The 26,443-nt window shown below is 47.0% G+C and overlaps 1 protein-coding gene across 4 annotated transcripts in view; it reads right to left on the bottom strand.

The window, feature by feature from the left end:
• The window catches only part of WWOX (WW domain containing oxidoreductase), an 883,821-nt gene that overhangs the window by 334,009 nt on the left and 523,369 nt on the right, over window positions 1–26,443 (bottom strand). Inside the window, exon 9 of one of the 4 annotated variants that reach the window (XM_065925068.1) lies at window positions 9,723–10,249. The exons of 2 other annotated variants lie outside the window; for them this stretch is intronic. In XM_065925068.1, the coding sequence (XP_065781140.1) occupies window positions 10,085–10,249 (165 nt within the window). In that variant the 3' untranslated portion in view covers window positions 9,723–10,084. Of the gene's footprint in view, window positions 1–9,722; window positions 10,250–12,293; window positions 12,411–26,443 lie in introns of those variants that run through there. One more of the 4 variants, XM_065925069.1, reaches the window with a different exon arrangement.

The raw sequence follows: 26,443 nt of genomic DNA, 5'->3' as shown, positions 1-26,443 counted from the left end.
TGACCCCACGGACTATACAGTCCGTGCAACTCTCCAGGCCAGAATACTGGAGTGGGTAGCCGTTCCCTTCTCCAGGGGATCTTCCCGAACCCAGGGATTGAACCCAGGTCTCCCGCATTGTGGATGGATTCTTTACCAGCTGAGCCACGAGGGGAAGCCCTCTGTGTGTGAGGTGGGCCGCCATAACAGCTCTAGGTGGACACTGCAAACTGGATGGGGGTAAAGGTGCTTTCTGATAGGCACTTCTTGCCTTTCAGCATGGTTTTGAAAACTCAAGGTGGTGGAAACCCAAACTCTGAATGGAAGTATCAGACAACTACCTAATAAAGCTGTGTGAGAGCCCCTCTTCCTAACATTCAACTCATTGCTTAAAGGTTCTGGAAATAAGCATGAGGGCAGAGGGATTACCTGGCAGCAAAGGAAACTCTTTGCCTCTAGAACAGCGGTCCCCAACCTCCAGGATCTAATGCTTGAGGTTCCGAGGTGGAGCTGATATAATAATAATAGAAATAACTATACACTAAGCGCAATGCACTTGAACCATCCCCAAATCACCTCCCATCCCCGGTCCATGGAGAACTCTTCCATGGAACCGTGCCTGCTGTCAGTAAGGTCGGGGACCGCTGCTCTGGAAGGCCCGTTTTAATGCTCCTCTGGTGCTACAATGTTCGCTGGATGAACAGGATACCATGGGACCCGGAGGGGGGACGTGCCTTGAGGGGGCTGAGTGTGGGCTGCTGACCCGGAGAAGCTGACATCCACGTGTGATGGAGCTACTCACGTGGCGGACATCCCTAGGGACAATGACCCGGGAGTTCACGGGGACGCCCTGTGGTGCACTGGATGCACAGCCTCCATCACGCCTTCCTCCCTCCCTTCCCAGAACTCCAAGGATGTGGCATCACAGCTGCGGGGCAAAGGAATCAGAGGCAGCCTGCTAGCTGACCCACGGGTTCTCTTTCTAGAAGGTACCTGGAAGCAGCGGGAGAGAGACCTTCTGACTGGATTAAATCCCTGCGGTTCCTGCAACACTGAAGGGAGGATGCAGAGAAAACAAGGGGCCCACGTGCAAATGGAAGGAAGGGAGGAGCAGTGGGCAGGGCACCAGCAAAGTCAGGATGGGGGGTGGGCTTTAGCTACCAATCTCAAAATCAAGAATGAACTTCACCTCCTTTGAACCTGCCAGGGAAACCAATCGTATCAACTACAATAAAAACATTTTCATTCAAAAGATGATTTTTTTTTTTCCCTTCCTAGAATATCGTGTGTATTTGTTTAGATCCTTGTTGGCTTTGCTTTGGTTTCTATCCCCCTCGCCCCTGCCCGGCCACACCAACATCCGATTTGTAAAAACATTCTGCTGAGACTTCCATTTCAGGTAAAGGATGCATGGTCTAAAGCACACCATCCAGGAGAAGCTTGTATGCATTTGCTTCTCTGCCTTGAGACAGCCTCTGAGACAGGAATGGGGGAAAGGTTCCTTCTGTGTAAGGAACACCACGTATCCTAAGTGTTCCATGGTGTCCAGAGCTCATTAGCTATAGTTAGTACGAAGCCTGTGACCCATGGGGCCATAAAATTCCCCATAATAATTTATCAGGTCCTGAGAGTTCTCCTAAGTACATTTAGATCAGATGCGTGACATTCCCCCCTAACAGTGGCATTGGCTAATAGCCAGGCGGAATTGAGATGGCTCCACCATGCCACACAACCATACAGGGTGCTCCAGCTGAGTGGCCCGTGGGGGAGGCTGATGGGTGGACTCGGAAGAGAAGTGGAGGCAGGTGGTCAGGACCACACACAGGGGTGCCGGGAAAACGAGCCCCTCTGAGCCAAAGTGGGTTCATCTTTTAAGTAGAGAAATCACTGTGTTAGTCACTCAGTCGTGTCCAACTCTCTGTGACCCCATGGACTGTTGCCCACCAAGCTCCTCTGTCCATGGAATTCTCCAGGCAAGAATACTGGAGTGGGTTGCCATTTCCTTCTCCAAGAGAAATTATCAGTGACCACTGAGATCTTCCCTGGGTCAGGAAGATCCCCTGGAGAAGGAAACGGCAACCCACTCCAGTACTCTTGCCTAGAAAACCCCATGGACGGAGGAGCCTGGTAGGCTACAGTCCATGGGGTCAGAAAGAGTCAGACACGACTGAGCGACTTCACTTTCACTTTACTTAGGTCTGCTGGGAGGATTATGCGGGATACACGGCTCCAGGCCAGAAATGAGAGGTGGTGGCCTGTTAGCCTGCTGGAAGCGCACGTTTAAATCAAGGATGCACAGGTGAGGATGTCTGCTTCCCACATCCACGGATCGACTTCAGCCTCCTTTCCCTGCTGGATGCTGACTCTTTCAGCAGGAGAACGCCTTTCAGGACGTCAAGCATTCCCAGACAGCTATTCCTTTAGTAACCACTGAATAGGGATGCAATGATCAAATGCTGCTTATCAACTCAATAATGCTTGAAAACAGGTTTCCACTTTCCACACCACAATATCTGAAAACTATTTGTACCTACATGCAAGATCTGACTCCCCATAGAATACAACACTGGTGACATCTATGGATTTGAAGTAGCTTTAGAGTAATTCCTGGATGCCATGGGCATCCACAGTTCAGGGGGATGAATCACTGCTCTCAAGGAGGACTACAGGTTTGGGGTCTTCATGAGTGTCTAAGAAGAAAGAGATTTAGAGACGCAAGCAGAGGGGATGATCCCGAGGCTGAATTCCATGGGTGCTTAAAAAAAAAAAAACTGGGGGAATTGCTGTAGGGAGTTCAAGCTGGATGGGCCTAGGCTCTAGAAAGTTCTCCAAATGGGAGAAGGCGGTACCTTTTGATGACGTGTAGGACTCTGGGAGAAGATGGAGCATTTGAGTTGACTGATTTTAATTCTGGAATGAATATAGGAAGAAAAACAATGGAGAAAGGACTTCCAGAGCAGTGCTGTCCACTGGACTTTTCTGCAAAGAATCGTGCATGTGTGAGTGTATTTGTGCACTTAGCCGCTCAGTTGTCTGACTCTCTGCGACCCCACGGACTGTAGTCTGCCAGTTTCCTCTGTCCGTGGGCTTCTCCAGGCAAGAATACTGCAGTGGGGTAGCCATTCCCTTCTCTGCGGGATCTTTCCGACCCAGGGACTGAACCCAGCTCTCCTGCATTGCAGGCGGGTTCTTTACCATCTGAGCCACCAGGGAAGCCCCAGATGAAAATGTTCTATCTCATGTCTGTACTGCCCAATATGGTCACCACACTGAGCACTTGAAACGTGGCCAGTGCAACTGACAGAGTGATTTTTAAATTCTTTATATAATTTAATTCATTTAAATAACTACAGGTGGCTTGTGGCTACTGTAGTTATAAAGTTTGTTTGGACCTGTTTGAAGAGATCCTGATTGTATGAGAGGAAGCTCTTCTTTCAGAAAAATCAGCTAAAGGCTGTTATGCTAAAAGCTGGCATTCTGCAACCTACGGAAATATGTCTTACCAGGAATCACAAAATGCTTCGAGGTAAAATTGAGTTGCCCTACCCCGTGGCACTCTGCTTTGGTCACACTGGAATCGGGTTTTTGCCCCATTACTAATTAGAAACAGTGTGGAAACAGAAACATGTAAAATAAACCTGAGCCCTGAATGCTGAAGCTGTCATTTCTTTCACATGGCCTCATGATTCAACGATTAATGGACCTTAAAACAATCATAAAGCATCAAGGTCCCTGCTCAATCTTAGAAGAACAGGAATAGTTTTACTTCTGCTCCAGTCTTCTTGCTTTAAATTCATGGGGTGTCATTGAGCTTTGTAAACACTTTTAACTATCTTGACATTGTCGTATGAGATGCTGTTAATCTGTTTCCTCCCTGACCTTCGCCAGCCAGCGGCAGGTTGCGACTCGGTGGAAAATTCATGAAAACAGCGAGGATGTGCTCGCTGACACCGATGAGGACACAATAAACTTAAATAACAGCTATAATGCGCAGATTTCAATTCAATAAACTAACTCACCCAAGATTTACTGAGCGTCCAGTTTACACCAAGCATTCGGTGGACACTCGCGCGTATATTTTATTCGCAGAATTCTCAGCACGAAGGCATGGGGTCAGCACTGCTGTCTCCCATTTCACAGATGGGCACACTGAGGCCATTCATCCAGTGAGCAGCACACGGGCAGGAGTGGGATTCAAAACCAAGCTTTCTGACTCCTAAATAGTACTTTGGCCAGTGTACTGCTTCAGGATATTAACCTTCTGCCTATGATCTGTCGCAGGCTGCATTTTTCAAAAGTGGCTACAGCATTATTTCCACCCCGTCTTCCAAGATCCCTGCCCCAACTGCCCCAGCAAGAGGGGCAATCTATTTCCTCTTCCTATAAACCTAGCAAGGGTTGGGTGGCTTCCTGGACAAACAGAAATGCAGAAAAACCAACCTATGTGACTTCCGTGGCTAGGGCATAAAAGGCCACACACCGTCAGCGTGGCTCCCTCTTGGGATCCTGGCTGGCAGAACCCTGATGCCAAACTGGGAGGAAGCACAGGCTACCCAGAACCATGTGTGGGTGTTCCGGCCAACAGTCAGGAACACCCCCCTGCCCCGGGATTCATGGGGGAATCAGAGGGTCTCAGCCCCCAGCTTTCAAGGTGCCCAGTTGATGCCAACTGGAGCAAGCTGGTCCTCCCACGCTAAGTCGCTTCAGTGGTGTCCAACTCTTTGCGATCCCAAACCTGCCGAAACCACAGACTCCCGAACAATATAAATGCTGTCATTTTAAACCGAGGTATTTTGGTGTGGCTTGTTATATAATAAATACTGGAACATGGTCAAACTTTAATGAAGCTCTATAGATAGGCAAATGGATGAATTCCCTCAGCAAAGACATCAGATGGTGAGATGATGAGTTCCCATGAAAGAAAATCTGGGAGGAAAAGGATAAAGATCTGGAAGTCTCATTATATACCCGGGAATTAAATGGAACATTTGAAAAAAGAAAAGACAGGATGCCTAATGAACACATTGCAAAGCTTAGATTTATGGGATTGTAAGTTTATTGCTATGACTGCAAAGATCTATCCACAGTCTCAAATGGCTTTGGACTAATTTACCACCTGGGCTCTGAAAAACTTCTTGGTTTCAGTGAATCTTCCACTTCTATCTCTTGGGGGCTTCAAGACAGGACAATGTGTGAAAGATGAGACGCATGTTGCTGGAACGCTAGAAAAAGGATCCAATGAGGCAGGAGAACATCCTATTTACTTCTGTACTCACAGATCCTGAAATAGTCCCTGACAGTTTGGGGAGGGATTGAAAGAAAACCAGAAATCCACAGTGAAAGGGGCTTGGCAAATCATGATGGTGACTTTGACCGGACACACACATTTCGCCAAAATGAGAGGTTGTTTGTGTCTTTGCGGTGAATAACCTGGACCCCAACACGAACCTTACCACCTTCTGCACACCCTTGAGGTGGCCGCTGTCTGTGTCATCTTGCGGTCCACCAGCCAGAAATCCTGGTGAACTAAGCAGCACTTAAGTGTTACGTATTACGCTCCGATGCATTTTTCCTTTCTGGATGAAGACTCCTTTGTCTATCTCAAATACTTTGCAGTAAATGTCTTACATTTTGATATTTTGACAGCAATCCTCTTAACTTCATTTATATGACCATATACACACATACCTTTTTAGTTTCAAAATGTGTTGCCAGTATCAAAAGAAAGAGACATTCTTCACAAGCTTCCCAAACGCAGATGGAAACCATCCCTACATATAGGGAGCAATAATATTTAAATCTTTTAGGAGCTGTGACTTTTGAAGAAATTTAGATTAATTGGGTTGCTTTTAAAACCTGTAGTACCGCCGCGGTAACATCCTTAGAATCACAAAACGCCTAAGGTATAAACAGGGTGTTTTGTTATTTTTTTTCCTCCCCTTTTTATTGATGGCTGTGAATTTTCTATGCACACCTGTACCATCAAGGTAACTTTTGCTATAAACAGCATTTTAAAATTATCACATAAAAAACTATCAAGCACTAAATTAGAAAAAAACAGAAATTTGAAAGTGATAGCTAAATTTATGAAGCAATTCTGCTACACTCAAAGGCTCATTGCTTGATGTGTTAAAAAAAAAAAAAAAAACCGAGCTGTGGGGGAAGGCCTGGGTATGAGTTTGTCTCCAGTGGGAGAACCCCGATCCACAGCAGGCTGCAAACGAGAGCCACGCATGGCATACACGCACCTCGCGTGTGCACTTGTTTGCATGACTAATGGAGATAATATTAAAAGTCTTTTCTCATCATTTCAATTCTTTCATTTTTTATTTTTTTTCTATTTGGCTGAGTGCCTTTTTTTTTTTTTTTGCTACCTCCAAGAGCTGTTAATTTTGCTCGCTGCCGAGCAAAAGTCAAAGTCAGAGTCTAAACAGCTTGTAATGAGTTTTCAATGGCCCATCTCAATGAAATTGAGGGCAAAGACCAGCCGGCTCAGGCAATGTCAGCCCTCGGAATTTATTAGCGAGGGTGAGCTGTGTTCGGGAAAGGCGTGCAGAGGAGGGACTTAAGCTCCTAGGCTCTCCAAGAGGTCCCCGGCCCTGATTAAAAAGTGGCGACCGCGGGCCTGTCGGCCACCAGCCGCCCCTGCTGCAGGGTCACGCCTGCTTGGGAGATGAAGGAGAGAGAGCTGTCTCGCGAGAAGACAGTTTCCATCTAGTGGTGATGTGGTTACTCCTCTCTGTCCCCTGCGTCTGGTCCACAAAGAAGGAGATGCTCTCTTGTTGCTCAAGAAACACATACACACAGACAGACAGACAGACAGACACGCACACACACACCTGTCTCAATCTGCTGATGACAATTTAGGTAAAAGGAGGCAGCATTCAATTTTGAGTTCTCTTATGTATTCAATTCTGTTTACGTTTCCCTGTCGCCCCCATTTCCAATAGATCCCTTCTGATATTACTTCCAGGAACACCCTTTAGAATCCCGTAATGCTTTTCTGCACGAACGCAAAATCTCCATATAAAACAGAATTCTGCATGAGCCTGACAAATAAATTCTGTGCTTTTGAGAGTGGAGATCAATTTTGACAACAGCTTCTTTGGCCAAGAGAAAGGCACTGCAAAGCCACTAAACTTAACATGCTAGAGCAAGGTGGTGGCTTGAAGGGGGTGGCACCTTAGTTCTGCATGGTACACATTTTTATTTAAGGAGGAAGGAGAAATCCAGGGGGTTTGTGTAAAAAGGCTGGCGCACCCTGTGAAAGGAATAAATTAGAACTGTTGGATCCTCCAAGAAAATTTGTTCCAGTGTTTAATATTAAATTATGATTTTTTATTTTTTATTTTTTTTACAGAGCACCTACTAAATGCCACAGCGTGAGGCACCAGGATTCTACGGCAGGCCTGGTGATAAAAGTCAACTCATCTCCTTCCCCACTCATTCATTGCTTCATCTGTTCATTATTGATTCTGTCCATCACTCTCCTCCCAAAGATTTAAATACGTAGGTACTAAGAACAAAGTTGTGGACTAGGTTGGGGGTAGGTTGGGGGTGGGGGCTGGGAGAGGAGCTGTATGGTCTCCATTCTCAAGCTAAATTACACTCTAGCAGCACAGAAAAATCCAGATTAATACAGTGGGTTTCCAAAGCCTTCCACAAATCACTAACTTGCTGTTTACTTAAACGACCGTGTCTTCCCAGCATTCACCTGGTTCCCCTCCATTCACAGAACCATCCTCCGTCTCTGTGCCATGGTATGCCACATCCCACAGCATCACTGGGAATGTTAACACACACGGAAGGACTCACATAGGGCCTGTGTGGCAGCGTGCTGCATGCATCCAACAAACACCAGCCCCTATAAACCCTGACCCCCTCCCCTGCCAAATCCGCCAAAGTGAAAGCGTCAGTCGCTCAGGCGTGCCCGACTCTTTGGGACCCGTGGACTGTAGCCCGCCAGGCTCCTCTGTCCATGGGATTTCCCAGGCAAAAGTACTAGAGTGGGTTGCCATTCCCTCCTCCAGGGGACCCCGGGATCGAACCCGGCATTGCAGGCGGATTCTTTACCGTCTGAGCCATAACATACTTGTTTATTGAAAAAGTGTGTCTGGTCTGACAGTGAGAACCGCTCATCAGCACACCCTCAGTCACTTTCACCACGACGATGATGTTAATAACAAGGACAGTGAGGAGCAAGTGGCTGCAGAAGCATTCTGTGAGCCAGACTCTGTGACAGGCCCTGAACACACACTATCTCATTAAATTCTCACTGAACCTACAAGTCAGGCACTATTTTTCTCCCGTTTTGCTGATAAAAGGTTGACAGAGGTTAAGTGATTTTTTTTAACCCCAAATCACAAAACCAGTGCTTTTCAGATCAGGGGAATCTGACTTCAAAAACATACAAGATCGCAAACCCTGTTTAGACCGTAAATCCCAGGCAGCTTTAATCTTTTCAGTGAAAACTGAAATGTCCCTCTGTCTGAAAGTGAGATGAGATTGATCCAGACACAATAAGGCGGTGGGGGGGGGGGGGCCTGCTGAGGACTTGTGCATGTGTTCACAAGAAGTCTGCACCCCAAACTCACCACCCACTTTAAAACTGCAGGGAACTGTGATCAGAAACAGAGGGAGAGGGCAGAAGCAGCATCTGCGAAGGGAGAATTCAAGAACTCCCCCTCCCCCAGTTAAAACCCAGGTTCCTTGCCAACTTCACCTGCATTCAAATGCTGGTAAATCCCCTCACAAGAAGTGTTTTTAAAAAATGAGAAAGAAAGAGAAAAGCATATACAACTGCCCAGAAAATGGTAGCATGGGAGAAATCAACTGTCACCTGGGGCAAAATTTCCCCTGACGATTTTTATATTTTACAAAACTGCCTTTAGAGAACTTGTTGCCTTCAGGTTTATATTAGGGAACATCTCGCTATAATGTTCTAAACAATCCGACTGTTTGTACAAGAAGGGAAAAAAAAGTCAAGTGAGGGCAGGGAAGGGAAAAAAAAAATGATGTCATGTTTGGAGAACTTTGCTTGTTTGGAGAACTATGATTGTAGCAAATCTGACCTAGACTTGACACATAGACCTGGGCCAACTAAGCCTTTGTGTTTCTGAACAATTCTCTCCTCCTCAAAAGTGACCTGAAATCAGGAGAATTTCCACGTGAACCCAACCCCAAATGTCTGTAGTGCAATCTTGGCTGTCTCTGACTTGTCCTCTGATTACCAGCTTATGTTGCAAAACATTTACCACAGGGAGCAAAGGACAGATCCTATGACGGTCTCTGAACGGTGGCGTGTCACAGGCTAGTTCTGACTACACGTGCCTAACTGGTCTGCATGCCTCCAGTTTCTCAGGAGAAGGAAGAAGCCGAGAGTGACAGGCTCTTCCACGGGTGGTTTTCACACTCAGTGTCTAGAGGTTACTACGGAATCAGAATCTGCTCACATCACTCCATCTGGTCACCGCTTTCCAAGTAACATCTCAGAGTAAGGCATCTGTCTTTTTTCTCAAAGCGCATGGCCTGCATTGAATGGAAAGCCTGGCCTTTCCCTGCAATTCCTCGGAAATACCCTGGCTGAAAAGCCGGACTTCCTTCTTTGCTACGGAACAGTGAACATTTATACAATCATTAAAATCGCATCTACTGCCATATTTTTTCTCCTTCTCAGTTTTAATACATTTTTATAATTGCATTGAAGATATTCTAACCCTGTTTTTAGTGCAAAGATAAAATTTATGAACCGTGGCAAACGTATCATGTCAGAGCCAAAACGAAGGAGAACAATGTGCATGGCGAAACCCAAGTGTTAGTCCCCTTCTGCCACTTTAATGGGGAGGAGAAGAAAGAACTAATCCGAACTCCAGTGCCTGAAATCCAGGCGAGGGGGAGGTTCCCAATTCCTGCTCCAAAGCTGGGATGCACTGCAAGGAAATGCATTCATTCACACAAAAATTCTTCTTTAGTTACACTTGGAGCTGGAACTGTGATTGACACGTACTTTCAATTCTTCTGTTGGGTGTAATTCTGTCGACACAACCAAAGGTATCTCACTAGATTTGTTCTCTCAATGACTCATCCACTTCTCCCATTCTCTTCTTCACATTTCCTTTAACGTGCATGTCCAGAGAAGGTAAAGAGATGGAGCAGAAAGACCAGCGAGAACGCACTGGAGAACTTGGGGTTCAGGGTTCTGTTGGGCCAACCTGGCGCTGGGCGACCTTGAACCGTTTCCTTCATCTCTCTGGGCTTTTGCTCTGCTCACCTACATAAAGAAAGATTTGGAGTGGATTTATGAGCTCTACAGTGAGATGTCACAAAGAGATTATCTAAAATAATACAAAACACCTCCAGTTTTCAAGACTGGATCACTGGTGAGAAAATCACGTTTAAAAGAAAATCTGCCACGCTGAAGAGTTCTAACAAATTCAGCAATCACATGTGTGGTAATGTGTGTTTGCAAACCCAGATGGACACCAGGAAATACAAAAAAGAAAGGTTTTTGTAAGCATTCGCCCTGGGGTTTTCATTCCTCCTGGTAGAGGGTACCCTGGCCGTGAACTCTCCGCTAAAAAAGAAAAAAAAAAAAAAAAAGCCAGAGAGAAGATTCACTCCAGATGAACTTTTCTGCACTGCTTCCCTTTTTATTTAGAAACAGACTTTTCTGTATTTTCTAACTTTACCTAATAGCCTTGAAGAAGACACCAATGTGGGGGGCCATGATGAAGTGGAGGTAATCTAGACAATTTAAAAACACTTATTGTGACAAAACGGATTGGCGAGGTGGGGGCCACACAAGCACACATAAATGAAATGCATCCCACTGGAAAAGCATTTTGCTCACACTGTCATTTACGGCTCCTGAATTAATAGACCAGGAAAGACATCACCGGCCCCAACAAAACGCCGTAAAACCACTGGCAGCGAGTGGTGTCTCCAACTTTAATTCCCCTGGGGAGAAAAGGACACTGCCTAATCTGTATTCAGTCCTGACATTGGCCCCATCTGATATGGAACATTAGCTTCTAAGCCTCTCAATAGACTAGTGTCCTTCAGTTTATATTACTTTATGTTAATAGTAGAAAAATTACACACAACATCATTTATCATTGTTATACTCTGCTGTACATCCCATAGCTTATTTTAATATATTTATTTACCCATGAGACGGTGAGAAATTAAAAATATATATGTATCGAGAAAAACCTATAGAGAGAATCACTGTAAATCTCTTTAAGAAACAAAGTGACAAACAAACTGCTCCCCCCCCACTCTAAAAAAAAAGAAAGAAAAAACCTCCCTTGGTGGGGGAAAATATATGGCTAAGCTTGGGAATGATAAGGTGCTTTCTGCCTAAGGACGCAAGAACGGGCAGTACAGTAATTCCAGGGCATGAATACCTAGCAGAAAGGGGCATGTTATGATAATATACCTTTTGTTTCCTCATTTCTCCTTTTTTTTTTTTCCTTTCATTTGTCGATTACATCCTTGGGTCCCTCTCCTACTGTTATTAGCTTTTTTTGACATTTGACCTCTAGCCAGAGAAAGGCAAGATCTTTTTTTTCCCTGCTTTGAAAAGCTGTGCCAATCTGAACCTGACGCTCACTCTTTCTGACCCAGACTCCACAAGCACATGGCAGAACCTCCGTTTGGATTTAAAATGGCAACAGCGTCCTTTCCTTCGTCCGCGAAGTGGTTTTGCCGACGTCACGGAGACAATGCCGCGGGGTTACAGGAGTGCCAGTCTCGGTGTCACCGTGTCTGGGTTCCATCTGTCTTTCCTTATGGAGTGTGGGCAAGTCACCCATCTCTCTGGACCTCAGTCTCCTCAGAAAGGAGAGAAGTCTGGACTTAAAAAAAACCGAGGTTCCCTCAAAAAGTCAGTGATTTGGGCATGGGATGGGGGGTGGGGTGCTGCTGACTTTTCTATGACACTATTTGCTCTTCATCCCCGTCTCATGAAGCTGGACAGATGTTCCCAATTTTCAGATGGCCAGCAGGAACTCAAGCATATTGACTAAGCGGGTCCTAGGATGGAGCAGCAGAATCAAGAGTGAAGGGGGCGGGGCACGCTTAGCGCTCACACTGGGCTGAACACCTCTACCAACGCGGTCATCACCGTGCACCCACTTCAGGGATGCGGGGAAATGAGTATGAGCTTGTGGCTGTCAGGGCCACCTCTTTATATCTGATTTTTATTTTTATTTCTTTGCCACGCTGACAGTTAAGAACAAAAACGCACACTGAGTAATGCGAGGCTATACAACACATTCTTCTAATTTAGTCTTCCTGTTCAGGTGGGGAGGGTCTGTTCTGAGACAACTGCTTCCTCTTGGCCGGCACTCCTGGTTATAAGGGACTTTCATGGATTATGTCGAGTCATCCTCACCCAACACCATCCACGGGCAGGTACAATTTCTCCAATCCTATTGATAAGTAAATTCAAGACAGAGATTCTGAGTGACCCAAGCTCACCTAGCAAAGGACGGCTGAAAGGCTGAGCAGGGAACTGAAAGCACAGTTCTGGCCCCCAGCCCAGGCAGAGCTCTTTCTGAAACACTGAAATGCAAAAAAAAAAAGAAAAAAAAAAAAAGGTGTCATTTATATAGGCTGTGCAATTTAAAAGCAATATAGTAAGTAATCAACACCAGAGAGCCAGGCAGAGGCAGCAATCAGTCTGCAAAAACAGTTCTCTTGTCTCTCAAAGGCATCTTGGACTACATTTCCCAGCCTGCCTTGCAGTTGGTGACCACATGACTGGGTTCTGGCCAGTGGAAAGAAGGTAGACGTGATCTCACTGCTTCTAGGCTTGGCCCTGTAAAAACCTCCTAGGAGCCTTGTTCTTTACCTTCCTTTTCCTAAAATCTGGATTTTGAGGATCTAGCAGAGAATTTGGAGGCTCTATGGTCAGGGCACACTCAAACGTCAAAGCTCGGGTCCCTGAATCACTGTGTGGGACGCCAGCTGCTGCATGTCTATACTGACTGCTGTGTGAACAAGAAATCAACTTCAGTTCTGGGAACTATTTGGTGAAGCAGTTAGCCAATCCCAATTAAAGAAGGTTCCAGAAAAGATGCAAGGAGTGTTTCTCAACTGACAGCCCTGGGTCGGGACGATCCCCTGCAGGAGGAAATGGCAACCCACTCCAGTATTCTTCTCTGGGAAATCCCATGGACGGAGGAACCTGGCAGGCTACAGTCCATGGGGTCGCAGAGAGTTGGACACGACTGAGCATGCATGCAACACTAGACCTTCAGAGCCATTCCATCACCAACCTCAAGTACTCACCATCTACTCTTTGAGCGAGCACCAGTCAGTAGGCACTGTCCTGGAGGCTCTTGGACCCTGAAGGTTTAAACATTCATAACAGGTTCCCTGTCTTAGCTTCGACATCACCTGCTTTTCTTTTTCATCAACTGTCTTTCATTTTACTCACTTACTTGAATCTCACGTGTTCACATTCATTTGACAATAACAAGGATGATGATGATGATAATGATAATAATAGCCAGCATTTATTGGGCACTTACTGTATGCCAGCCATTCAACTAGATACTTCATACACCATGATTCACTCTATCCTCAAATATATTAAGCAGATGACATTATAGTCCTTATTTTACAAATAAGAAAATGGAGGTTTAGAAACATAAAGGTCCTGCCCACTAGACTATATTCCCAGGGCCTAGTGCAATGCAGGTTGTGTATTCATGGAATAAAAGAATGACCACTCAAGATCATGTCTGGAAATTAATGTTCATTGGCAGTGAAGCTTGGTGTTCTCAGATGGTATTTTCCCAGAAATCTGCAAGGAAAATTGTACTTCAAATTCTTTTTTAGATTCAGGAAGACTGAGAAGTGTCCTAAAATCCCAAGTTTGATGTTCAAGACCTTGTAAGTACTCACTCCATCAAGAGCATTTTGGAGAAAACTCTGCTGTAGTCCAAGGGTGGTGCTTGGAATTGAAAGGCTTCCATTCCCCACCTGTACTCAGCCACAGAGTGGTACAGAGCCAGTTTTCAGGGCCAGACTGCTGGACTTAAGACCCTCTACTTGAGGTCATGGGTAAGTTAAATAAAGTGCCGTGCTTCAGGGCCCTTGTATGCAGAAAGAGACCATCTGTGAACTGTGAATGACACACTGTCTGGAAAGCACTCAGCATGCTATCTGGCATCTTTCGAGCACGCAGCAAATTCAGGCTCCTCTCACCATCATCAGCAGCATGACCGCTGCCTTCACCACCATCGGCACCATCGTCCAAAAAGTGTTCTCCTTAACCAGCAACACATAAAATGGGTTCATTGAAGAAACAGCCATCTGGAAGATCAGCCTGAAGACATCAACTCCCATTATTTACAGATTTCTCAAAATGCTTATGTGATGACGATGAGATGAACCGACGAACCGTGGAGATTTGCAGTTAATGCACAAAAGGAAGGTCATGTCTTTGTCACTGACTTAGCTGAGGGCAGACAGGTTCCAGCAGCCACAGGTGACAGACAGTCCAATGCCTTCATCCTGCACCTTCTGCGACAGACAGGTCCTGCCTGGGCTTGCTGCCTGAAGACAGGGGTCTTCATTCCCCCTGGCCAGAGTGTCGCCGTGATACTAGCGTTAATACAAACAGTGAGCGTGTTAACAGTGACGACAGTGGTAATGATAGCAGCAGCTGTAAGGTACCAAGGGTTCGCTACGGGGCAGGCACTCTGCTGACCTCATGAAGATCTCATTTCCCTAAGTCTCCCAGTAACCTTGAGAGGTGGAAAAGAAAGTGCAAGTGCTTACTCACTCAGTCGTGTCCAACTCTTTGTGACTCCATGAACTGTAGTCCACCAGGCTCCTCTGTCCATGGATTCTTCAGGCAAGAATACCTGGAGTGTGTTGCCATTTCCTTCTCCAGGGGATCCTCCTGACTCGGAGTGAACCTGGGTCTCCCACATTGCAAGCAGACTGACTGAGCCACCAGGAAAGTTCGTAACTCTAAAAAGTAGATGCCATTTACACTTTTTTTTGGATGGGGAAATTGACATCTGGGCCTGTGATACACAGACAGAGGGATCTGAATCCAGGTCATTGCTACCACAAGCCGGGGTTATTAAGAACCCAACTGACCGTATGGCATGAGCCTTTCTCAGCCCTGCCTGCTGTGGGCCCTCTTCCATAGAAAAAATGTCATTATTCTTGACCTGAATTCCTTTTAGGAACTGTCCTAGGCCAAGTTTGCCCTAGTGAAATGATGAACTGCATTTGTAACATTTCTGAATGAAATTATAAATCATTTCCATAAGGGCTGAAGAGTCTGAAAAAATACAATTTTGCCTTGTGCTATGTGAAGGCACTGCATAATGTTTAAACAGGAAAGGTTACCTCGCGTGTACTACAGCTGTGTTTTATGCTAACAACCAGAATCATTCAATCATTATGGGCTAATGATCTGCAAAATTTCATTTAAAAAATAAAGTCATAGCTGGGCTTCTGGAAGGCAAATTGGATAAAAAATGAGGCAAGTATCTGTGCATTGAGAACAGTCAGTCTGTGTTGTATCAGACCAGTGCTGAGTAGTAAAAGGACATGCACAGTTGAACTGAATGCAGGGAAGAAACTGCATAATACACGTCTTACTGGGGTCACTCAGCATCCACAGGATGAAGAGATCTTGGCTCCAGCATCACGAGAGAGGTTTGGATCTATGTTTTTCCTTCTTTGTCTACACATCCCTCCACCCTTCTAAGTTAGGGATCGGTTTACTGTTAAAACTCAAAGCATCCAGGGGGAGCAGAAAACAGAGCTCTGGACAGTCACAGCTTCCTGCCGGGGATCCTGAGGAGTGACTTGTTCTTCCTGGGTGTTTCCTTCCCTGACCATGTTGGAGGACCACCAAACACATCCTCAGGCCTCCCACACTGCTCTGGTCAACCTTGATTTTAGATTTCTAAAGGTGAGATGTTCTCATGGACTTGTGTTATAAGCTCTGTTACTTGCTTGCCTCAGACATATCCTTCTGCCTTCCTGTGATTCTGTTTGGGTGGCAAAGCCCTTGGGGGAAAGAACTGGAGTCAATCTAAGTACAATGCAATTGGATTAATGTCCCCAGTTCTTCACTACACCCTTATCCATGCCTGCTGCCATGCAAATTTTCAGTGTCCCCAGTCTAGGTGGGAATTAATTCCTCACCCCTGAACACAACCATATGACTTGCTGTGAGTTTTAGAGACAACACCCAAAACATAAGGAACAAAAGAGAAAAGAGATATATTGGACTTCATTAAAATTTAAAACTTCTGTTCATCAAAGGATACTATCAAGAGAGTAAAAAGAACCGACAGAGTGGGAGAAAATATTTGCAAATCACATATTTCATAAGGGTCTAACATCCAGAATATTACAAGGCAACAACAGAGGACAAACAATCCAATGCAAAAATGGACAAATAACTTGAATCAACATTTCTCTAAAGGAGCGATGTGAATGCCCAACAAGGGCATAAAAGAGGCTCGGCATCCTTAGTCACTCAGGAAATGCTGATCAAAACCACAATGAGATACCACTTCACATCTACCAAGACAACCATAATAAAAGCAGCAAGCAAATAAGCAAAGAAAAATATGTGTCGGCAAGGATGGAGAGAAATTGGAACCCTCATACATTGTGAGTGGGAATGCAAAATGGTGCAGACACTGTAGAAAACCAATTGGTGGCTTCTCAGAAAGTTAAATATAGAATTACCATATGATCGGGAAATTCCATTCCCAAGTATATACCCAAGAGAATAGAAAATAGGTATTCAAAGGAAACTATTAGAGCAGCATAATTCAGAATGGCCGGAAAGTGGACAAAACTCAGTGCCCATCAGCTGGTGAATGGATAAATAAAACGTGGTTCTTCCACACAATGGAATACTATTCAGCCACAAAAAGGAACGGGAAACTGCCAGACGCTGCACCATGAATGAAACCTAGAAACATTATGCCAAGTATAAGAAACTAGACACTAAAGGTCACATGTTGTACGGTCCCGTTAAATGAAATATTCTATTCCAAGTAGGCAAATCCGTAGAGACAGAAAGTAGATTACTGGCTATCGGGGGCTGGAAGCAGGGAAAAGGGATGGGGTTTCTTGCAAAGGGAGATAAAAATGTTCTACAATTAGATAGCAGTGACTGATTTCCTGGTAGCTCAGATGGCAAAGAATCTGCCTGCAATGCAGGAGACCTCGGTTCAATCCCTGGGTCAGGAAGATCCCTTGGAGAAGGGAATGGCTACCCACTCCAGTATTCTTGCCTGGAGAATTTCAAAGACAGAGGAGCCTGGTGGACTGCAGTCATGGGGTTGCAAAAGGAAAAGAGTATTGTGTACACTATTACTATTTGTGAACTAAGCATTACTCATCCACCGTATCTTTATAATAACTCTTTGTGTGTGTGTATATGTACACACTTTTAACTTGTTTCTTGCAGAGAGCCAGTTGTTAAGCATTTACCGGTACACCGCTGGCTACAGGGCTGCAGGCTCCGCAGCAAAACCTCGCTGTGCCTCTAAAAACAGACTTAAGTGACCCTCTTTCCTAGCAGCTGCTGCCCAGAGAAACATGCAGCGCAAGGTGCTAAAAGCTGCTGCTGAGAACGACGGTTCCTGCAGCCACCGGTGGCACCTGCCCCTCAGAGGCGGGACGGTGGGACGATGAGGAGATGGCAGAATTCACCCAGGCCCTTGCTCCCCTGTGCTGGCAAAAGACACTTCATCTTACTTTGCTTAATTCCAGACAGCCAGTCACACTCGGCTATTGTTTTCAGCTTTACATACTAGTATTGAATTATTTTTTATGGATGTTATTTCTCAACTAGTGTATTCCCTGGAGACAGCGCAAGCCTCTAGAATTTAGCTTCTCCTTGGCTGTAATCACTCCTGCCACAAGGGCCGTCTGGGAGCTGATTTGAGGCTCCTCGGGCTGGTCCCACCCAGATGGACCACGGCGGCCTCCTGCCCAGGGGGTAGAGCGGGGCCTGGCTGACCCCAGGCGGGGTCACGGGCTGTGGGTGTGCCCTTGGGCTAATCAAGGGGCACTGGCTGGGGTCGGGCCTGCCAACTCCCTCGTCCCCTCTCTCTCTGTTGTGGGGTGCTGAAGGGCATCTCCCCCTCAGAACCTGGCCCCCGGGGCCCTCTCCATGAGCCCAGGCCAGTCCCCACCCACCCCAGCACGGCCCACTGAACTGTGTAATTCCATATACACAGTAAGGGGGGCTCAGGAGAAGCCTGCTGGAGCCTAAACGTCTGATGATGAAGAGAAGAGTTAAGTACAGTCTAGCACATACATCCCACTACCATGCAGCCATCATAAATGATGGCCTGTCTTTCGTGCATGTTTAAACATGTTTTTCCTTATGAACTTGGTCAGAGCTAAAATGTTCCACATTCCAGTGGAAGTAATAAGTCCATTGTTGGTGCTCTCCGTGTTGAGTTTAACTGACATTTAAAATGTCTTCAGAAAGATTAGGCAGTGATTCAGCACTCTGACCCAAATCCACTGTGTTTGCAGAAATGGAAACATATGAAAATGGCCATTTGATGTATGACAAATTCTCTAACTTAAAAGATCCTTTCTAAAACAGATATGAGATCATGAGCTCTGGAGAGAAGAAAGCTTTGGATCATTGTTTAGTTGACAACATTTTTTCCCTTTCTGAGTGGATCATAAAAGAACAGTAAAATCTTAAGAGTTGATTGCATCTTATATTCATAAAATACCTTATAGGAAGCCTTTGGAGTGCTGTAAAAATGTCAAAAAATTCTTGTAAATTGCATTGATAGTATGATGATGATCATACCTTGGAACATGCACAAAAACAACAACAATGATAAAACAGGGTACAGAGAAGAAAGACTGGAAAGAAATAAACCTAAAAGTTAATGGAGCTTGTATTTGGGAGGTGGACTCAAGATGGAATCCTCTTAAGCGGGTACAGGGAAGGAAATGCATTAATAATTTTCGGTCCATCACTCTTGAATTCAATTACCGAGCAGTTTGGATGACTTTTCCTTCCCAACGTAGGAGAGTATTTAGAATCTCTGGAGTGCCGTGGAATACAAATATTGGAAGCCTTGGCCTGAGATAAGAGTGAGGAGCACCAACCTCCCTCTTAACCCACAGAAAATCAGGGGCCCTGGAGGGGAAAGCTGGAGGTCATGGCAGAAGCAAAGCTCAAATAAAGAAAGGAAAACTGAGACGGAGCATAAGGAGTTCACTGGAAAGCTCATGGACCTTGACTGCAAAGGCAGCAGTCACTGGAAGACAGATGAACACAAGAACCATACACTTGAAACTGACACAATATTCACAATATTGTGAGTCAACCACACTTCAGTTTAAAAAAGCAAACCAAGAAGCAGACGGATCTAATGGAGTAGACGGAGGGGGTGGGGTGACCTGAGGAGGAAGGACAGAGTGAAGGTGAAGGCAGGAGGCCGGAGGAAGAGAACTAAGACACATGAAGGCGACGATTTGCATCTGTTACCACAGGTACCAGCCCCATTCGCTTCACAAAAGCAAAAGACAAATCATTCACCAAAGTCTGGAAGTGGTGGCGCGAGCAGTCTCTGAGCCCTGCTTCAGTTTATGTTAAAATGAGGACAGTATGGTAACAGTATGCATTTTACGGGGTGGGTGTGAAGATTCAAAGTTATCCCATCTACAGAGCTGTGGACGGAGCAAAGCAAGTGCTCAGGGCATGGTACCCACGATATCATGATTAGTAACAGCACCATCACTACCACCACCAAAACTGTTATCACTACCATGTCCATCATAATCACCATGACGACCACCACCACCACAAGCGTCACTACCATCCCATCACTGTTATCACCATCACCACCATCACAGCCACCACCAGCACCAGCATCAGCACCATCACTATTATCACCATCACCATCATTGATCATCATTATCACCATCACCACCACAATCATCATGACCACTATTTTTATTTAGAAGATAATATTTATGTCTTTGTAAAAGACTAAACAGCTTTTAGAGAAAACAAAGGAAAAAAGTATGTTTTATGAGTAGGTGCACACAAAAGTAGCAAGTTTCAGCTCGGTGCTTCTCAGAGGGTTACGTCATCTATAACCAGGGTCATGAACTAAAGCAGTTCCTGAAACAGGACATGGGTCTCCTTCCTGGAGACCAGGCGCAGTGGGGGTGGAAGGGTGCGGAGAGGTTGACGGAACACCGCCAGTAGAGAGAGAGGCAGGGTGCAAATTTCTGAGATCTAAAACACAGCTCCCCTTTCTTGTCCTCCCAGGTTTTTCAAAGTGAGATGCAGAATTTCCAAAATAGCTGTGTTTATAGTTGAGCGCTCAATTACTGGCAAACATGAGCGAAGTCCCAGACATGTGGGCTTTGGAACAAGCCAAGGGTCCCAACACGCCCAGCAAGCGCTTCAGTTGTGGTGAGTGTGTCATCGTTTCCCCGTCTTGATTTATCTTTCAGAAATGATAGCGTTTGTTTGTTTGGCTTTCAAACGCCATCTGGTAACTTGGGAAGCTCTGTTTTCAAGAAGGCTGCAGTTGCAAAGAATCCCCTAGAAGGAGAAGCAGCGGCAGAGTGGTGTGGGCAGTTATTCCATTTGTCCAGTCCCCGCTCTGGCCCTGAGGTCATGGTCTTGGTCATCTACAGATTCCTCTTGCTCTCTGAAGCCATGGTGCTGGAGACTGCCACAAAGACCTTCTGAAAAATGTCACTGAGTCCTGTCACACCCTTGCTTTAAACTTCAGTGATTTCCTTTATTCCTTAGACTAAAATCCTCACTGGGATTCTCTGCTGTCTCCCATCCCCCCCACCCTGCGCCACAGCTGCAAGCTCTTTCCTGCCCCAGGGCCTTTGCACTTCTCTTCACCTAGCCTGGGATGTTCCCTCTCATTCAGCCCTTCCAACTGCAGGCTCTTTCATCCCCCAGCTTTCCGCTCAAATATCACCTCCCTGATGTCCCTTCTCCACTCCATTTGCTACCACAAGGCCAAGTCTAGCTCCACCATCACAGTCATTCAGTCCCGGTCTTGCTTATTTACTTGTTTCCCCGCTAGCGTCTTCGTCCCCCTCTGCGGGTCATCTGCGTCCCCTGATGGGAAGGGCCTTTTTGTTGCTGACTTGTTTGCCGTATTATTCCAGCTCTACTGTCTGCATAACAGCCAAAGGATGACGGCTCAATGAACCAGCCAGTGAATGAATGAACCAGTGGGTTAATGAACGAATGAATGTGGCCTTAAGTCTCCTGAGCTGAGGAAGACAGGTCCCTCTGGTATCTACTCTCGAGCCTGGCCCCCAGCCTCTAGAGATGACAGGATGACAAGACTAGACTGTCTGGAGTCTCCTGCTGTCTTGGGAGAGGAAGAGGGCCTGACAGACCTCCCCAGCCAGAAGAGTGGAGAGGAGGAGACCACGGTGAGAGGAGCTCTGCCTCCAGGCTTCAGGAGCCTGACAGGGACGGCACCTTCCGGAAACATCACTGGTTCAAAAACTGACAAAAAGCATGTACTGACATCCTAGCGGGCAGTGCCACTAGCTGTTCCATAACTACTTATTACGAGGACATGGGGCTGGACCTGCAAACCCTTAGCCCAGTGGCAGCCTCGTTTACCACTCTGGGGCTGCCATCCGGAGCCTCTGTTTTAAGGTCGAGCAGGAAGGATGGAGCTGGAAGAAGTAATTTTCTAAACCCACCCAGCTCCAAGGCCCTTCTTCTTCCCGTCTGTTTCCACGGGGGGCCAGCCGTTGCTCAGTCACTCAGTCGTGCCCGACTCTCTGCAACCCCGTGAACCACAGCAGGCCAGGCCTCCCTTCCCATCACCAGCTCCCAGACCTTGCTCAAACTCATGTCCATCGAGGCAGTGATGCCATCCAACCATCTCATCCTCTGTCGCCTGCTTCTCCTCGCGCCCTCAATCTTTCCCAGTATCAGGGTCTTCTCCACTGGGGCCAGAGATGGTACAAAATGAGAACTTCAGCCTAGATTCCACCGCTGTCACCAGCAGGCTGCATGGGGCTGGTAATGAGAGCAAGCCCCTGACTCGGGCAGCATGTGTGTGACCCCCTCTCCCATCACCTACTAGTGCGGGAACTAGGGCCACCGGTCACAGTTCTCTGAGCTTTGGTGTCCTCATCCTTAAGATGGAGACAGTAACACACTCTACTCACAGACTTGCCAGGACTGAATGATGTGCATATGTACAGAGCAAGCCACTTATGTCAGCCATCCTCACAGTAGCAGCAGCACCCTTTCCTGGGCACTAATATTTCATTTAAAAAAAAGAGAGAGAGAGAGAAATGGGTTGAAGCCACGTGGATGTTGCCCAGAGGTCGGACAGATGTAGAAGAGATAACTTTAGGTAATGCTGTCATCGCCATGAAGCCCATCCAGATATAACATACCACAGGTGGATTGAGCTCATTGGTTTAATCCAGACCTGTCAGACCTCCAAAAAAGCTAGAGATTTGAAATGAATCAAACAGGCTGACTGCCAAGGGCTAGGGGGTGGGGGGACATCACATCCCCGTCCAATGCCACCTTGTGGGGAACTGCATGGTGCTGGGTAAATGTGGGTGTTTCCTGTAAAAGGTGACCCAGGACTAAGACCAGATGCCAGGGGGTTATGAGCCAGGCGATACAGTTTCCTCCTCAATGAATGGAGCAGAGCTGGATCAGGGCTGGGAGAGGCAGCACCCTTGATCAGACAGCTTCTCAAGGGACGGCTTCCTTAAAACCAACCTGCAAATCTGTAATGGTGAGTGATGGTCTCACTTTACTTGTTCAGAAAATACAGCGGAGAAGTTGTTAAACAAAATGACTCTGAGACCACACCTTGAATTTCATACCTTGAATTGCTACCGTGTTTGTCTTCTGAGAAACTTGGAACACTCAGCCCAACTGTGAAATGACTCGACCCGATCTCACAGTCATACCAGGACCAGGGTCGGGGCCTGAGCGTGTGGCGCCCCCGTCCACAACAGACGAGTCAGTCGTCCTGGGGGTGAATGCCAGCTTATTTACCAGCTTGCAGGCCTGCTGCTGCCTCCTCCCTTGCCACCCTGTGGTAAGCCAGTGAGGTGAAATGATGATGAGGACCCCCTCCCCACTAGAGGTCTTTTGGGAGTGGACAGCAGGCTGTGAGAGAGTCTTCTGTGACGTCATACTTGACTGTTAAGGCAAAACGAGATGCTGTTTGCCCTGCTTCCTCAGCTCACCATCCCTGTCTCCATGGGAACACTCATCGCACCCTGACTGTCCAGGTAGACGACTGGCTCCAGGTATGACTAGGAGCCCCTCATGAGCGGCACAATGTCTGCTTATGTCTGCACCATCCACGGCCCCAAAGGTGCTGCCCCCTGTGACGGCCATGAGCCCCATGTGGCTACTTGTTTAAATCAGATTAAAAATTCAGGCCCTCAGTCACACTCACCACCTTTCAGGTGTTCGGTAGCTGCAGGTGGCCATGTAGGCACGGAACACTGGCATCTCTCTGCAAAGTCCCATGGGACGGTGTAGACACAGCAAGGCCCAGGGCAGAGTGGGGCAACCCAAGGGAGCAGGAGCGACCCCTGGGCTTGGAACCTGGACACAACGCTCCTCACCCAACACTCACTGAGACTTTACCGACCTCATCTTCACTCCCAGCTTTCCTTATTTTCCCCCGATTGACCATAAAGTTTCACAAACAGTGTGAGAACACACAGGCTATGTGAAAGCAGGATTTGGTGCAGGACGAGTCCAGGTGGATGCTGAATCTCTCCCACCTGTGAAGGTGACACGTCCAGCACAGCATGCACCACTGGTGCTAAATGGGAAATGCGGTCAGATGTCCTACGTGCTATTTGTCAGGCGCTGCTTATGTGTCATCATGTTTAACTCTCACAATTTGTACTGGGACTCCCATTTTACAGATGAGAAAACTGAGAAACAGGAGGTGTGGGTGGCCACTGGTCACATAGTGAGCAAGTGTCGGAGCCTGGCCTCAAGCCATGATCTTTCTCCTATGGGCCTGACACCACGTCACATGTAGGACACAGTTATTCCCCCAGAGAAAAGTAAATGAGGAAACGAATAAGCATCATCACAGGATCCAACCATGGGAGTTGAGGTGGCTACCCACTGGCCTTGACACCGAAGGACTCAGGCTGCTGAGGAGGGCCGTGGGATTATTCACCCCTGCCCAGGAAGACCAGGGTAAAGGGGACGTGCGTGCCCTGTGGTGGTTCAGTAGAGAGTGCTGGACCCAATGCCAGCGCTCCACGGGCTGAAGCAAACAAAAGGTGGAGGAAAAAACAGAGCCACTGCAGTAATGATGCTCCTGATTATTATAACAAGACCCTCACTGAAGGTACACTGGAACGGCACTATGGAAAACAGTGTGGAGGGCACCACACACTGGAAACAGAGCTGCCACGGGCCCTGGCAACCCCGCTCCTGAGCACACGCCGAGGTAAAGCTGCGGTGTAAGGAGACGCCTGCATCCCTATCTGCACAGGAGCACCGGTCAGAGTAGCCAAGACCCGGCGGCAGCCCAACTGTCTGCAGACAGAGGAGTGGACGAAGGAGACGGGGCACATGTGGACAGCGGAGCGCCCACAGCCATAATCAGAGCAAAATGACGCTGTCTGCAGTAACATGCTAGACAGCATCACACTGATGTGAGTCAGAAAAAGAAAGGATATTACTGACATGTGGAATCTAAAATCTGACACAAATGAACATACCCACAAAACAGGAACAGCTTCTCAGACACACAGAACAGGCCTGTGGCCACCAAGAGGGAGTTTGGGATTAGCAGGTGCAAATTTATATATGTATATATACACATATACATATACAGGATGGGAAAGCAACAAGGTCCTACTGTATAGCACAGGGAACTATATTCAATATCCCAAGATAAACCAAAGTGGAAAAGAATATGAAAAGGAATATATATACGTATGTAACAGTCACCTTGCTGTGCAGACATTGACAACACTGTAAATCAACTATACTTCAACAAAGTTTTAAACATTTATTTAAACACCCTCATCACATTGGCATCTACTCCCTGTGAAGCGCTAATGGTACCACACTGCTACAGCCCATGGCGACCCACAAGGAAGACCCCCGTCCTCACGGCTGCAGAAGGCATGAGCAGCCTCAGAACCTGCCTACGTCCTTGACCTTCTCCGTGGGTGCTGCGCTGACTTCTCTGTTTCAACCAGACATGAGGAATGAGTCTGCGTGCTTCAATTCTTGGAGCAGACGAGCCACAAAAGAACATCACTCTGGGGCAAAAGTCAAGGCTGGGTTTACTCATCAAAAAGCTGCCAGAGACCTCCATGGGCACGGCGGGGCGGGAAACGACACACCGAGGCTCTTGAAGGTCTGCTGTCAAAAGTCAAACCACTCCTGGGGTGCAAACCCAGGAGATGTTTTTGTTTCATGATCTTACTGGAGAGGGCGAAATATAGTTCTGATAGCACCTTTCAGTTCGCCGAACAGGCAGGGGAGGGGCATGGATTTAGGGAGGCAAGGCAAGCCAGCAGAGGTATTTTGAAAACCAAACACTTCCCCAAAACAGGACTGTGTCTGATGGAGGGAAGCTCTCCCCCGAAGCCTGAGACGGCCCCCACTGCCTCAGGGAAGGGCTGGGATGCCAGTCTGCCGTCGTCTGCCCAGCTGATCCGTCTTTCCAGCCCCACCTGGGGCTCCTCACCCTGCAGGATCCTAAGCCCCCACCCTGAGGGGTGATGTGCTATCCCGTGGATGAGTCATATCCACTCAGGGTCCCTGAGCTAGTTTCTGCTCCTGCCTCTGCCTGGAAAGCCTGTTCCCTCCCTTCTTGGATCAGAAGAAAAATCCACCCATCTCCCTGGTGTAGGTGAAGAAGGCACTGAGCGCTCCATGTTCTGCGCCCTGACTCTACAGCACTGACCCAAGCATCCTACACACAAGAGTGTCTCCCTCAAGACCCTGGACCATGAGTGCTTACAGGCAAGGGTGACGTTCAGTTTCTCTTTGCACTCGGGAGTAAATACTTGCTGAATGAGGGGAGAGATTTCTTGGCTGTCTGTGTGATGTGAGGCACAGTCCCTTGGGGATACCATCTGATCCAGAACAATGCATGTTCTAGGACCTGTCTTTTTCTATGGCCTGTGTATGCTTGTGTACCAATGCGCACACTGTGCACCAATGCACATGCACGTGCGCGCACACACACACACACACACAATGGCCTCTCAAAGAACTGACTGAAAAAGTTACAGGATACGTGGTAACATGGATTCTAACACCTACTGTAACTCAGAACTCTTTCTGAATTAAAGACCCCAGCCCTTCTTTTCTGAAGCCCTAGGGTAGCTTCTTTCCAGAGACAGGGAAAAAAAAAAAGGACATGTGTGCAGACACCAACGCATCCATGCAGAGTTTTCAACATTTGAAAGGCTC

Source organism: Muntiacus reevesi, chromosome 2, assembly GCF_963930625.1.
Source record: "Muntiacus reevesi chromosome 2, mMunRee1.1, whole genome shotgun sequence".
Classification (NCBI taxonomy): Eukaryota; Metazoa; Chordata; class Mammalia; order Artiodactyla; family Cervidae; genus Muntiacus; species Muntiacus reevesi.
Note: the sequence above shows the minus strand (reverse complement) of the source record. Positions and strands in the feature narration are given on the sequence as shown.